Source organism: Capra hircus, chromosome 12 (assembly GCF_001704415.2).
Source record: "Capra hircus breed San Clemente chromosome 12, ASM170441v1, whole genome shotgun sequence".
NCBI lineage: Eukaryota > Metazoa > Chordata > Mammalia > Artiodactyla > Bovidae > Capra > Capra hircus.
In genome coordinates, this window is record NC_030819.1 from 52,380,638 (window position 1) to 52,393,538 (window position 12,901).

General features: G+C 52.8%; 1 protein-coding gene across 1 annotated transcript in view; it reads right to left on the minus strand.

The window, feature by feature from the left end:
- The window catches only part of MIPEP (mitochondrial intermediate peptidase), a 79,828-nt gene that overhangs the window by 3,017 nt on the left and 63,910 nt on the right, over positions 1-12,901 (minus strand). Inside the window, exon 18 of the mRNA XM_018056560.1 lies at positions 11,187-11,260. Coding sequence (XP_017912049.1) covers positions 11,187-11,260 — 74 coding nt within the window. The remainder of the gene's footprint in view (positions 1-11,186; positions 11,261-12,901) is intronic.

The following is a 12,901-nucleotide window of genomic DNA, read 5'->3' on the forward strand; positions in this document are numbered from 1 at the left end:
CCAGAGCGCGTGGTTCCTCCTGAAACTGCTTCTTTCCTGGTGCAGCTGGAAGGACCTGCCCTTCCGTCTATGGGCCTCATGGTGTGACAGGCGCTCAAGGGCTGCATGTGCGCCCCGGAGCCCAGGAGAGGGACGGGTGTGGCCCCCACGCCCGCGAGGCCAGGCCCTCAACACCTGAGGCGCCTGGGGCGGGTCACCCCCCAGTTCTTTCTAAATCAGAGATAAAAGCCCAGCATACTCCTACATTTCAGGCACAGTGCCGGTACTTGGCTCAAATGAAGGTACGTCAGCCAGGTTTCTATGAGAGTTAAGGCCAACAGCCATCATCTGTTTAGGGATCACAGCCCAGCTCTCAACACCACAGGGGAGCTGCCGTGGGGGCCAGCGCTGGGCACGCTGGGCTTTCAGGCTGAAGGGAACATTCCCTGGCTCAGCCCAGCATCTTACAACCTCTGGCTGTTCTCTCTGCTGACTGTCCCAAAGTCTCCCTCTGAAGGGTTAGCGAGGAGGAATACAGCAGAAGGATAAATTCCTCCTTTTCTGAACAAGACTGAAGGTGCCCCTAAAGAGGGCACTGGGGGTTAGAGCCAGAGCTTGGGGAGTCACCCTGGTCAGCTACCCGGTTCAGGGCCTTCGGCCCGGACTGGACTTCCAAGACTCACTCCTGCAAGCAGCAGCCTGAGCGGAGGCTGACTGGTGAGTGAAGTGTGTGTCTAAGGACCAGAACACCAGCAGGGTACAGTCTACACAGCTTGACTGCTGTAAGAATTGAGCATCGTGCACTGAACATGTGGGAAAGGCCCTGCAACTGGTAACAAGAACCATCAGAGTGAAAGTTCAAGGGCTGAAGGATGAGGTTGCTTATTTTCTGCACAAGCTGAATTTCAAAATGCTGTCTGTGATCAAGCACTTAGGGTTTTATCATCGGACACAATCCCGAGCTGATTATCCAGCTAATGAACCACGGCTTGCTTTGTATTCTCTGGCTTTTCCATCTGCTTTTGATGACATCACTTTATTTACGGAAAGAAGGAAACAGACATGGTAATTAAAATCAACCCCTTTTCCACCTGTTAGCAGCTGTGATACAAGGTTTACCAAAGAGAACACGGGGATGGTGGACGAGTCCTGGGGATGAACAGCGGCGGTGGCCACACGGGGCTGAGGGGCACTGAACTGCACACTCACAGTGGTGAGAGAGGGACATTTTGTGTCATACACACTTTCCCACAACTTAAACAAGAAGGGACCAGAAGCACTAGACAGCCTATGACCGGCCCACACACTCAGCTGCCGTGGCTCCGGCAACATGGGACGGCCCGGACCGCGGGTCACCCACGCGAGCCGCCCTTGGGCCTGAGCACCCATCCCAACAGTTCACGGGATGCGTCGGACCACAGGTCATCCACGCAGACCATGGACTGCCCTCGGGTTTGAACATCAATCCCAACAGTTCACAGGATGCGCTGGACCACGGGTCATTCACGCAGACCGCGGACTGCCCTTGGGTTTGAACATCAATCCCAGCAGTTTACGGGATGCGCTGGACCACGGGTCATCCACACAGACCGCAGACTGCCCTTGGGTCTGAACACCCGTCCCAACAGTTCACGGCCACTTTTCATGCTGAGATAACTTTACGTGCCAAACTAGGCCAGATCGATGGGAACTGTAGCCCAAGCTGGCCTGGCCGTGTGAAGTGAGCTTTCTGAGGTCAGAGCTCACCCGAGGACCAGCTCTCCTGGGCCTCAGACGTCTGGCTCCTCTCTCTCTCTTGTTCCGAAGTTTCCTGGGTTCCACACTGGGCTGCCCACGCTCTTCTCTAAAGGCGGTTCCACTACCTACTGTCGGTCCTGGGAAAATGAGGACATCAGCCAGAAGGGAAACTCCATTCCTCCTTTGGATTGAAAACCTTCCCAGCCCCTCGGCCGGGCAGTACTTGTGCTGTTGGAAACTGGGCTCTGCCCCACGCCCTGCCTGTGGGCGGCCGGGCCCAGCATGTCCGGCCAGGTGAGAGCAGGATGTGGGAAGTGGAGCTGCAGACGTGCCCTGTTCCTCATTAGTTTATCCCAGTTTCATCGTCGGATTTAACAATTCCGTTTACTGAATACCTTTCTGGGTTAAAAAACATTTTGCCTTTTGAAGCTCTACATCTTCCTTAAACAAACACACCCAACACATCAAACATGTCCACGCCCTCTGAAAAACCAGTGCTTTTAGGAACGGGAGGCCGCAGCCTAGAGCACCCAGGTGCGCCTTCTGGGGAACTGGGGCTCTGTTCCCACGGCCATGACTCTGGCTGCCGCTCACCTGTTCCTGACACTGCGGTCGCCCCGAGCCGCTGCACCCTGTGCCGGCCTCCCCGACACGTTTCCCTCCCTCACTGCCGCTCTCCACGGGAGAAGAGGAGGTTCTGCCAGCCAGTGTGTGGTCAGGACTGTGGCTTGCCTGTGAGTGCGCACGCGTGCGTCCTCACTGAGTGAGGTCTCACTCTGCCGTGAAACCACTGCCGTGTGGAAGACAAAGACACCATCATCTCCATCCCTGGGACGTCCTGCCCAGGGCACCGAGAGTATCGTCTGAGCATCCGGGTACGAAGCGACTCACCACTGACCGTGGCGACAGAGCGGCCGGCAGGGGCAGCGCCGACACGCACAGAGCCGTGCCCAACGTGAGCGCGCCCCGGTCTACCCGAGAAGTCAGAGACACCAGCAGCCCACACCACGGGGGTGGGGAGCGCCTGGGCTTCAGCTCTTCCAGTCCTGTCTCCACGGGGTGACCTCGGGCAGGAGGTGACCCGAGCACCCTGCGACCACAGACACGAGGGGACAGACGCAGCATGCTCGGCACGGGCAGCCCCCGGCCCCAGGGTCAGTGTGGCTCTCACTGTGCTTCTCCTGCCAGCACCCTCCCGCCTCCTGTCCGTTCAACTCTTGATACAAAAGCAGCAGCAGTCAGTCTTAACGGCTAATATCCAATGTCAAGAATCTCAGGAAAACTGGGGCACAGGGCTACTGCAACATTTTAATAAAATGCTCATCCTCAAGGGAAAAGAAAGTGCAGGAAGAAGACAAAAATGTAGGCCTGAAATTATACAGTTAATTTGAGGGTGTGATTTAAGCTTTCAAGAATTTTTAAAACTAAACCTCCGTTTTGCTTAAACTGATTGAAGGGACGATGTGAGTGGAGTTCAGCTGCTGTCCCGAGCCTGCCGCTGAACACACTCAGTGCCGAGAGGAGAGGGGCTTACTTGACGTACCCCAACTTATGTGATGGGGTCGAGTATTTGAGGCATGCAGACTTGGACGTTGAGGGAGGGTTGTCCTGTCTGACAGACTTTAATGTAAAGAAGAACTATTAAATGGGAAAATCAGGTTTAGGTACAGTCATCCTTAATCTAGTTTTGTTATTAGTGACGTTATGTACAGAGTCGCGAGGAGAGGGTTTCTTTAGAGATGGCCAGAAAGACTCAGTCACTAGGAGATACCTTGCAAATGACCTTTCAGGAGCTAACCTGGTTAAACCCAGAGAAACGTCCCTTCTCTGTGCTCTTTGGACATCTCAAGAGCTGGGTAGCAAACGTGTTTCCATCCCTCCACTGAAGCTACCCGCGGGCTCTGCAGTGAGAGCAGAGCAGGGCTCCGCCCTGCGATGCCTGAGGTTGAGGCTCACGGCCCTCAGCCCTGCAGGTTGCTGAGGGCTCTGTGTCCTGGGGGGCGAGGGGAAGGGCCTCGGCCTTGCTTCTGTGAAGGGGGTCATACCTCCCAGAGCAAACACTGGCCTTTTAAGGGGCCACTGTTGCCCTGTCACCATCCCCAAACTGGTCCTGAAAGTGACTCTTTGTGCTGTGCTGACATGCTGCGACCGTGACCAAGCAGGTCACCCGGAGCTGTGGGGGCAGGAGCCTGGGCGGCCTGGGGGAGAGGAGGGGCTGGACCTGTAGCTGCAGGGAGCGTGCAGTGGACACAGCCACCCGCCAGGGCCTGAACACATGCGGTGTGCGATGCAAAGTACGGTGAACACAGTACAAATTAAATTCTGCTTACAAGTTACCTTCCCCAGAGGCTTTTCCTCGTTGCTAGCAAAACATATGTTGGTTGAATTTATTTACATATCAACAGCAGGAAAATGCAAGGACCATGAAGGCTCCAGGGCCACATTTACAGACAGAAAAACCTGTCCTTTCCTGGGAGAGCGACTCCTCCTACCCGGGCGAAGCTCTCACCCACACCCCAGGTCTAGGAAACACCCATCCGTTTCTGGCCTGTGTCTGCGGTTATCTGACTGCTCTGTCAACAATTTCTGGGATCCCACAACCCGTTTGTTTAGAAAAATGAAAAGTTGCACTGTTTCCGGGAGGACACCTTCTCTTCTTGGTTTATCCTGTGTTGGAAACACTGACCTTGTCTTCACTTTTAGCTCTTTGCATCTCTGTTCACTGAAGGTTTGACCCGAGCTGTTTATAAGCAGAGAATGTAATGAGCTCTTGGAAGCGGGGGCTGTAGAGGCTGCTGCCTGCCTCCAAGACAGACGATGGACTGGACACACTGGGGGATGGGGACGTGGGGGACGCGGCTGCAGACTTGGGTCTGATACCCGCTAACGGGAGGGGCACATCCAGAGCCTCCTCGCCCCTCGCCAGGAGGCCTGTCCCGCAGGCTCAGGTCTCTCTAACTCTATGCTACCTGTGTCTGTTGTGCTGGCGCGGGATGCCCGTCGTCTTCTCCCTCAGATCCCTCTGTGCTCCTCCGTATCACTCCGTCTGCTACTCACTCCTTCCAGTGTCTTTTAATTTCAGTTACTCAATTTCTTCATTTCTGATTGGGTCTTTTTCACGTTTTCTAGTTCCTTATTAAAATCCTCACTGTGCTCATGTATTCTTTTCTCTATTTCAGTTAACATTTTTATTACCAACGCTTTCAACTCTTTATCTGATACATTTTTAATTTGTTGTTTATTTTTCAGGGTTTTTTCTTGCTTTTTAACTGAGAGCACGTCCTCTGCCTCTGTGAATTCAGGTGAAACAGGACCTGTTGAAGGGCTGTTGTCACGAGGGTGTGTTCCTGTACAGACTGTGTGAGTCTGATGCCTTTGTGGGGAGAGCTGGCTCTGACCTGGACACACGTTGTGTGTTTGCTCAGGGTGAGCTGGAAGCTGTTGCTGTGGTGGGGCTGGAGGCAGGCGTGAAGAAAGGCTTCCTTTCTACTTGGTGGCCATCACCGCTCTACTGGGGGGTGGGGTCTGACCCCAGGATGCTGGAGGAGGAGCCCAGAGATCAGGCCTGGGCCCTCTCTGCTCTGGGGTGCTTCCCCTTCTCCTTGCACGGGACCCGTCGCAGGGGCCGGGGCTGGAGCCGGGGTGCCCGCAGGCGCTGCCCTCAGCTGACATGGCCTCGGGTGCAGGGCCCTCTGTCCCTCACAGCCTGTCCCTGTGCTGTCGTGGGGCTGTGCCGTGTGGCCTCCTTGTGCCCTGGATGACGGGGCCCACTCCCCAAGGCATGGTCTCTGCCTCCCCGAGTCCCTTCCCAGGGCGCAGGCCTGAGCTCTGTGCCCACTCCCTCAGATGCCCGCGCACAAGTCCTGCCGCCAGTCTCTGGGTTCCGGTGGGAATCGCTGCACGCGTGGGTGGATTTCTGATGCATTCTTGGGGAAGGTGACCCCCATGCCCTCCTCTACTTCACCATCTTGTTGGACCCCCCATAATCAAGTTTTTAACGGCCCGAGAAACATCTGGCCTTCTAGGTAAACACGTAAGCGCATTCGCGTAACAGAGCCTGCAGGCGGGCCCTTTGCGGGGCCAGCACGGTGGGGCCCAGCCGCCACCTCCTCTGAGAGTCGAGACTCCGCTCGGGGCCCTGACTGTGACCACCTGGGAACGAGGACCCGGGAGCAGCGTCCATCACCTCACGTCGCCCCAGGGGTCGGGATCAACATGACTCACTGGTGCTGACCGTGAACACCAGGCAGGCAGTGCTTCTCCCGTCCTTCCAGAGCACAGGATGGAAAGGGCTGTCACCGTGTGGCCCACACTCGGGGGACACAGTGCCCAGTGCCTCGAGGGGGGCACACCTGCAGCACGCACCTGAGTTTTCCCGCACGAGAGGTCCGTCCCGTCTGTTATTCAGTCCCTCCTGTCAGGATGCGCTCATGCTGTCTACTCTGTGTGTGTCATGTCCCAATGCTGCCTTATTTACTTTTTTGCTCAAATTGTTGACGTTTTGGCCACTGTGCGTTCATTTATCGTGAGCCGGGCTCCCCTGACACACACACACGCCAGACCACGCGTGTTCCTGAGCACATGGTCCTCTCCCAGGCGGGGACCCCGGGCCAGCCCTGCCCCGGGGAGCCCCTGGCCCTCCAGCAGGGAAGGCGTCAGACCTTCTCCCCTGGAGGAAGGTGTCGGAACAAGCTCGAGTGCTCCCGGACCAAGGAGGCTTCTATGGGAAAGCGAAGTTTTCTTTACACACAGGGACAAGGGTCGCCCTGTGGAATATACAAACCACAAATTCTGACTTGTTTCTTGAATAAAAATAATATGCAACAAGTTAGAAGAGATGATATAGGATAATTAGGGCAAAAACGAATGTGTTTTGAAAACCACAGAGCTGGGCAGAAATGTAAGGCATTATGATTTTAATCAGCTTACGGAGAGGCCCTGTGGGCTTCTAGAATTGGGTTCCGTGAGTCAGTCTGGCAACACAGAAAAACTGAAGAGAGTTTCACTGAGAACTGACTCATTTATCTACATTTCTTTTCATCTTATCTGATGTTTGGTGCTTTTTGAAACTCTGTCAAGTTAGAACATTCTCTGTCTATGGGCACACTGCTTTTGGCCAGAAGTCATAAACCTAAGAGTTTCTTTTCTGGAAAGGGGAACAGGAATACAGCTGTTTAACTTTTAAAAATAACCGCTTGAAAGACTAAACTCTTGGGCTTTGCCCTTTCCTGTCCCCACAGAACTCTCTGTGCAGAGGCTGCAGGGGGCACGGGGACCCACAACCAGCGGTGGAAACGTGAGACCCAGCGGGCAGGGCACATATGTGGCTGTGGTCAGCCTCGTCCGGGGCCCAGCATGCCAGAGCGTGCCCGCACATGAGGGGGATGGATCCGTCAAGGAGCTCATGGGGACACACGGGGCAGAGAAGTTCACTGCTGGTCAACGGGTGTCAGGCAGGGCTTGCCAACGGGAATAGTTAGGATGTGGCATTAAACACACACAGACTTTGGGGAACCACTGAGGCCTCCAGGCACAGGCCACTGACATCCTCACAAGCCTAAGACCCACCCAGACTCAAGTCAGACATTACAGACGAGCTGAGGAAGACGTGTGAGCCTCGGGGTCCGTGGGGACGGGGGCAGGACCGAGGTCACAGGGTTCAGAGAGCAGCAGGGCAGGAGGCACGGGAAGGAAGGTTTTTCACCATGTTGGGTTTTTCTAGTCTTTTAAAGATAAAATCTGAGCTTAGGAACAAAACAAGGGCCACTTACTCAAGACCTGGGTAACATGGAAGAAAGATAGAGCGGTCTGCAAGGGAGGACGGACCCTCCTGGGAGGAATTCACCTCTCTTCTCAGAGTGTGAGGCAGCGCCGCTCCGACCCCACCAGCCTCCTCGGGGGCACCAGGTACCACCTCACTTGCACGCTTATCTTCCTCCAAGAGAGCCATTCAGTTTCTGAAGAGCTTGTGAGAGACACTGTTCACCACGGCACACCTGAAGCTTTCCAGTATGTTTTTGAAAATGACAAGATGAATATAGCATGTATCATCATGGTTTTATTTTAAGCAAAAAGTAAGTTCTCTTATTACCAAGAAATGTGAAGCTTAAACCAGAGAACACTGTGGGGTATGGAATGTGCCAAGATTGCAACTTTCCCCAGAATTCTTGGATTTGGTCAGGTGTTGGCATCTTGTGTTTAGTGGAGGATTAAGTAACTAAATATTCTGCTTAAAACATTCTCCTTTTATGTGCTACGGATGTGTTTAAAACAAGATAAGGACATGACTTGAAGATTAGAAAGAAGTGGGTTTTGTTTTTCCTGCATATAGTAGCATCATTTTATTATAGCTGTACCAATGTTTTATATTGTAATGTAAAGTGATAATCTGAGTATAAGTAAAAGGTGTAATTCATGTCATGGCAATAATATTTAGAGAGAGCTTCTTGGGACTCTAAAAGTGCTAATACGTGTCTTGCTGCTGCTGCTGCTGCTAAGTTGCTTCAGTCGTGTCCGACTCTGTGCGACCCCATAGACGGCAGCCCACCAGGCTCCCCCATCCCTGGGATTCTCCAGGCAAGAACACTGGAGTGGGTTGCCATTTCCTTCTCCAGTGCATGAAAGTGAAAAGTGAAAGTGAAGTCGCTCAGTCGTGTCCAACTCCTAGCAACCCCATGGACTATGGCCTACAAGGCTCCTCTGTCCATGGGATTTTCCAGGCAAGAGCACTGGAGCTGGTTGCCATTGCCTTCTCTGTCAGACAAATATCTGATAGCATCAACAAAGCATCTGATAACTATGATACTTGTCATGGGCTTCATAGACAACCAACCCTTTTTCTTTTTAATTGAGGGATAATTGCTTTACAATGTTGTGTTAGTTTCTGCTGTACAAGAATGTCAATCAGCTATAAGTATACATATATCCCCTCCCTCTTAAGGCTCCCTCCGACCCTCCCATCCCACCCCTCTGGGTCATCACACAGCACCGAGCCGAGCTCCCCACCAGCCAGCTGTCTCATACGGGGCGTGTATGTGTGTCAATGTTACCCTCTCAATTTGTCCCCCTCGCCCTCCCCTCCTGTGTTCACAAGCCCATTCTCTGAGTGTGTGTTCGTTTCCTGCCCTGCAAATAAGCCACACTCTGCTTCCTTTCGGGAAGCTGACCATCTCGAGTAACTCAGTAAAGCACCAGAGCTGCTGCCTGCAGATCCACTTCTGTTTTACTGTGTAAGGACTTTCCCCCGCTTTGAGGAAGGAAATGGCTTTTTAACTACGATTTTGTTTTCTTCAAGTGGCATTTAGAGTTTTGAGAGGGATTCTGTGGATTTACCCCGGGGATCCTGGGCAGAGTTAGGAGAGAAGCCTGTGTGTGGAGATCTGTGCAGACCCTGCCCACCGAGTGAGTAACCTTAAAGCTCATCTGTGCCGTGTTCGTCACTCAGATCCCAAGCATGACGCAGGGAGTCCTGGCTGACAAGCGGCTTGAGGCTCCTCTCAATGCTCACTCTTAGGTGAGTCAGGAGGTTAATCAGTTGTTATTTGGTCACAGAGGTACACAACTTGAGAGTAAGGGCTCTGTTTCTTTACCTCCCACTAGTTAAGAGAACCCTTTACGTGTCCCTAGTAAGTAGTTAGAATAGACGAAGCACCTACGTGTTCACAGAAGAGTAAGACCAGCTAGACTGAGCTGTCCCTCCCAACTCTGACGTGTCCATCACTGCCCAAGGCTGTGAGCCACAGTCCAGGACGGTCCTGAGTTGGGGCTCAGGCCGGCCACGCACACACAGAAGAGGGGGTGCCCCTGATGGTCTTGTCCTACAAATCCCACCCTGTGGGGTGACAGCAAGCATCACACCCTCTGTTCATCTGCCAGGTAACTAAGTGTGTGGAGGAGTGGGTCTTGGGTGATGGTATCAGGAAGATGTTAGTGCCCGTGAGCAGAGCCAGCTGCAATCCAGATGCTCTATCTTCTCTAGTCTGAACCACAGGCCTGCTTTTCTCTTGTGAGTATGAGTTTCAGCGTGGAAAAATACTAAGGTTCCTGACACAAAAATGTTTCATATGAAGAACACACTTGCTGGAGAGATGACACAGCAAGCTTAGAAGCAGAGGAGAAAAATACACCGAAAGAGGAAACCCTGAAAAGGATTTGGTATTCTCCTCTGGCTGGGGCCGTACGTGGGCTCATGTTTACATGTGCAGGCGTGCAGACGTGGGGTCGGGAGGGGCACCTGAGTGCCGCCGCTGGGAGCTCTCGCCCAGGACTCCTGTCACAGCGGGCTGCCTGTCTCCACGGCCCACCAGCCAAGTGCACGCACGTTTACCTGAGTCCACATGAAATGTGCAGCCAGCTGTCCTGGGCTCTGAAGGCACAGGTTTGAGCCTGGCTCCGCTGTGCCCTGCCACGTGCAGGCTAGCCCTAAGCTGACCCCATCAGCGGGAGGGCAGAAGGAGCAGCCTCCTCAGGGGGCTGCTTAGAGTCAGCCATCAGCGCCTCATCACGAGGGTGCCCCGAGGTGATCCTGAGGGGAGGCCAGGGCTCACCCCGAAGCAGGGCAGGGCTGGGCTGGCTGACCCACGTTACGCGCTTGCCGCGGCATCGGGCAGACCGAGCCTGGATGTGCGCACCTTCCCAGGAGGGCTGTGCACTCAGGGTTGTCTCCAGCGCCAGGCACGGCAGCAGCTCTCCGCCGCAGGGCCGGAATGGACACAGCCCTTCCTGTGAGGACAGCTGTGCAGACCCAGGCAGCAGCTCTCAGCCATGGGGCTGGGATGGACATGGCCCTTCCCACGAGGACAGCAGTAGAGACCCGGGCAGCAGACATCACCTCACCCCTCACTAGCAGGACTGCAGGGTTCAGCCTGAAGGCAGCACCGCCCCACTCAGGGCCTCCTCCTGCTGCGCCGTCAGAGGACCCCCCCCGCCGCGGTGATGCCCACACCCCAAGACACCACCACCCACCTCTCCTTGAAATACCATGACAGTCTCTCCCATTCACAATTAGATTTTCATCCAAAACGCACAGGAAAACAAGCACCGTGCTATGTCACAGAACAGACTTAAGTAGGTTCTAATTTTGAAACAAGTAAAAAAAACCCACCCTGATGCCATGGAATTTCTAACAATGTATATAGCCGGGCTTTCATGAGAGAGAAGAAATGAGTTCTTTAGGCTACCCACTGTAACCCATCAAAAGCTAAGACAAGTTTTCTGAGAATTTGCAACAAGTTTCCGATTAGCATGTTAGTAACATTTTGAGAGCGAAAGCCTTAAATTTTTTCCTCATCTAAGTCAGTCAGTCACTGACTTGTCATCTGGGGACACAGTGAGACACCCTCACAGCCACGTGCAAGGCTGAAGCATCCTCTCTTTAAAAGAAAAACCAAAATATGAACAGCTTTCATCACAGATGATGCAAAACACACACAGAGCTCAAAAACCTTAGAGCGCGTCTCACTTTGGCTCACCTTGCACCATAAGCATGGGCTCCCTGCCCCCGCCGTGGGCCAGCATCTCCCGGCGATAGCGCTCCCCCGCCGCCCTGCAGAGACGGGGTTGTTAGCACACCTTCAGACACCCCCCACACCCCTGAACCCCCAGATGAAGCCACACGGATGTCACAGTCACAGAAGCCACCCTCCATCATCTTCTGGTTTCTAAACATCCGATTCCTATCTTCACCTTACTCTCCAGAGACCAGCAGTGATACGTTCACTCTAAGAGAACAACTCTAGTTTTCACTTTGTTTGTAGCAAGCATGCGCTTTGTAGAAAGGATTGTGTGTTACATATCTCCTCCTCCATCATCTTTAGGATTATTTCGGTGAAGAGGAGAGATTTGAAACCATTTATGCCATTCTCTCAGCAAAGAACTGGAGATGGCACCCAGCAAACAGAAAAACAACAGTGACGCAAGAGTGAAGGCATAAAAACGTTCAGGAGAGGCCTTGGCGATGGTCAGAGACTGTGGGGACAGCCAAACAGGCAGACTGGAGGCGCTTCCACAGACAGAAATTCTCCAAGTTAGTGACACCTGAAAACAAGTTAGTTAGTGCTGAAAGCGAAAGTGAAGTTGCAGTTGTGTTCGACTCTTTGCGACACCATGGACTATAGGCTATCAGGCTCCTCCGTCCATGGCATTTTCCAGGCAAGAGTACTGGAGTGGGTTGCCATATCCTTCTCCAGGGGATCTTCCCGACCCAGGGATCGGACCCGGGTCTCCTGCATTGCAGGCAGACGCTTTTACCATCTGAACACCAGGGAAGCCTACCTTTTAAAAAAGAAAATGCAACTCCTTTAATGCAAAATAACTAAAGTTAAGTAAATAATGCTTTCTTTCCACTATTTCTGGAGGCTCTTTATGTGGGCGATTTTGTGACTGTGGTTTCTAACCTGGAATGTTGCTAGCATTTCAGCATCAAAAACACACTGACATCAGATGCTAATCCTGGCTCCATCCTGAAGGGAGCGCTGGGGTGGCGTGTGCCCCAGACAGGACCATGGGCGGAGGCCAGGGACAGGCAGCTAGAGGCCCGCCTGCCCGCGGCTGCCCCGGCCAGCTCTGCTGCCTGGCTTCCAGCCTGGAGACTTTTCAGAACAGGGACCAAAAAGGATCTTTTGATAGAGCTTAGACATTTTCTAGTCCAATGAGTATTTTTACTAGCTTACTTTTACATGTCCATAAAATTATAGCAACTGCATGTCTAGGCGAGAATCCGTACATAAACAAGGTACAAATGCTGGGGAACACATGTTCTTAAGGATATGTGGTTTTCTAGTAAAGTGTGATTCCTTTAAACAAGAAAGTATTTTGCCTATTTTATATAAATCTTCAGTAAAGAACTATAATCCCCAGAGTTGATTCATGGTATTCAATTTAGGCTTTAGAGCCTTTGAAAGTAATAAAATCTAAACAGCAGCCCAAATGTCCACGGAGGTACAGAGGGTGGGAGATGAAACAGCATGTGGGCACCGGGCTGTAAAACACTTAAGAGACTCTATTACATCAGCTTCAACTGAGAATGACTATTAACTGAGAAAACTCAAGCCTTTGCCAAATGACATGAAGAGCTGAGGGGGGTGGGGTTGTGGGGAGTGAAGGACTAGGGATCAGCAGACCTCATCTTGGTCTGGTTTGTTCACTGTGATGCCTTGAACAAATCGCAGGGCCCTTCTGAGCCTCT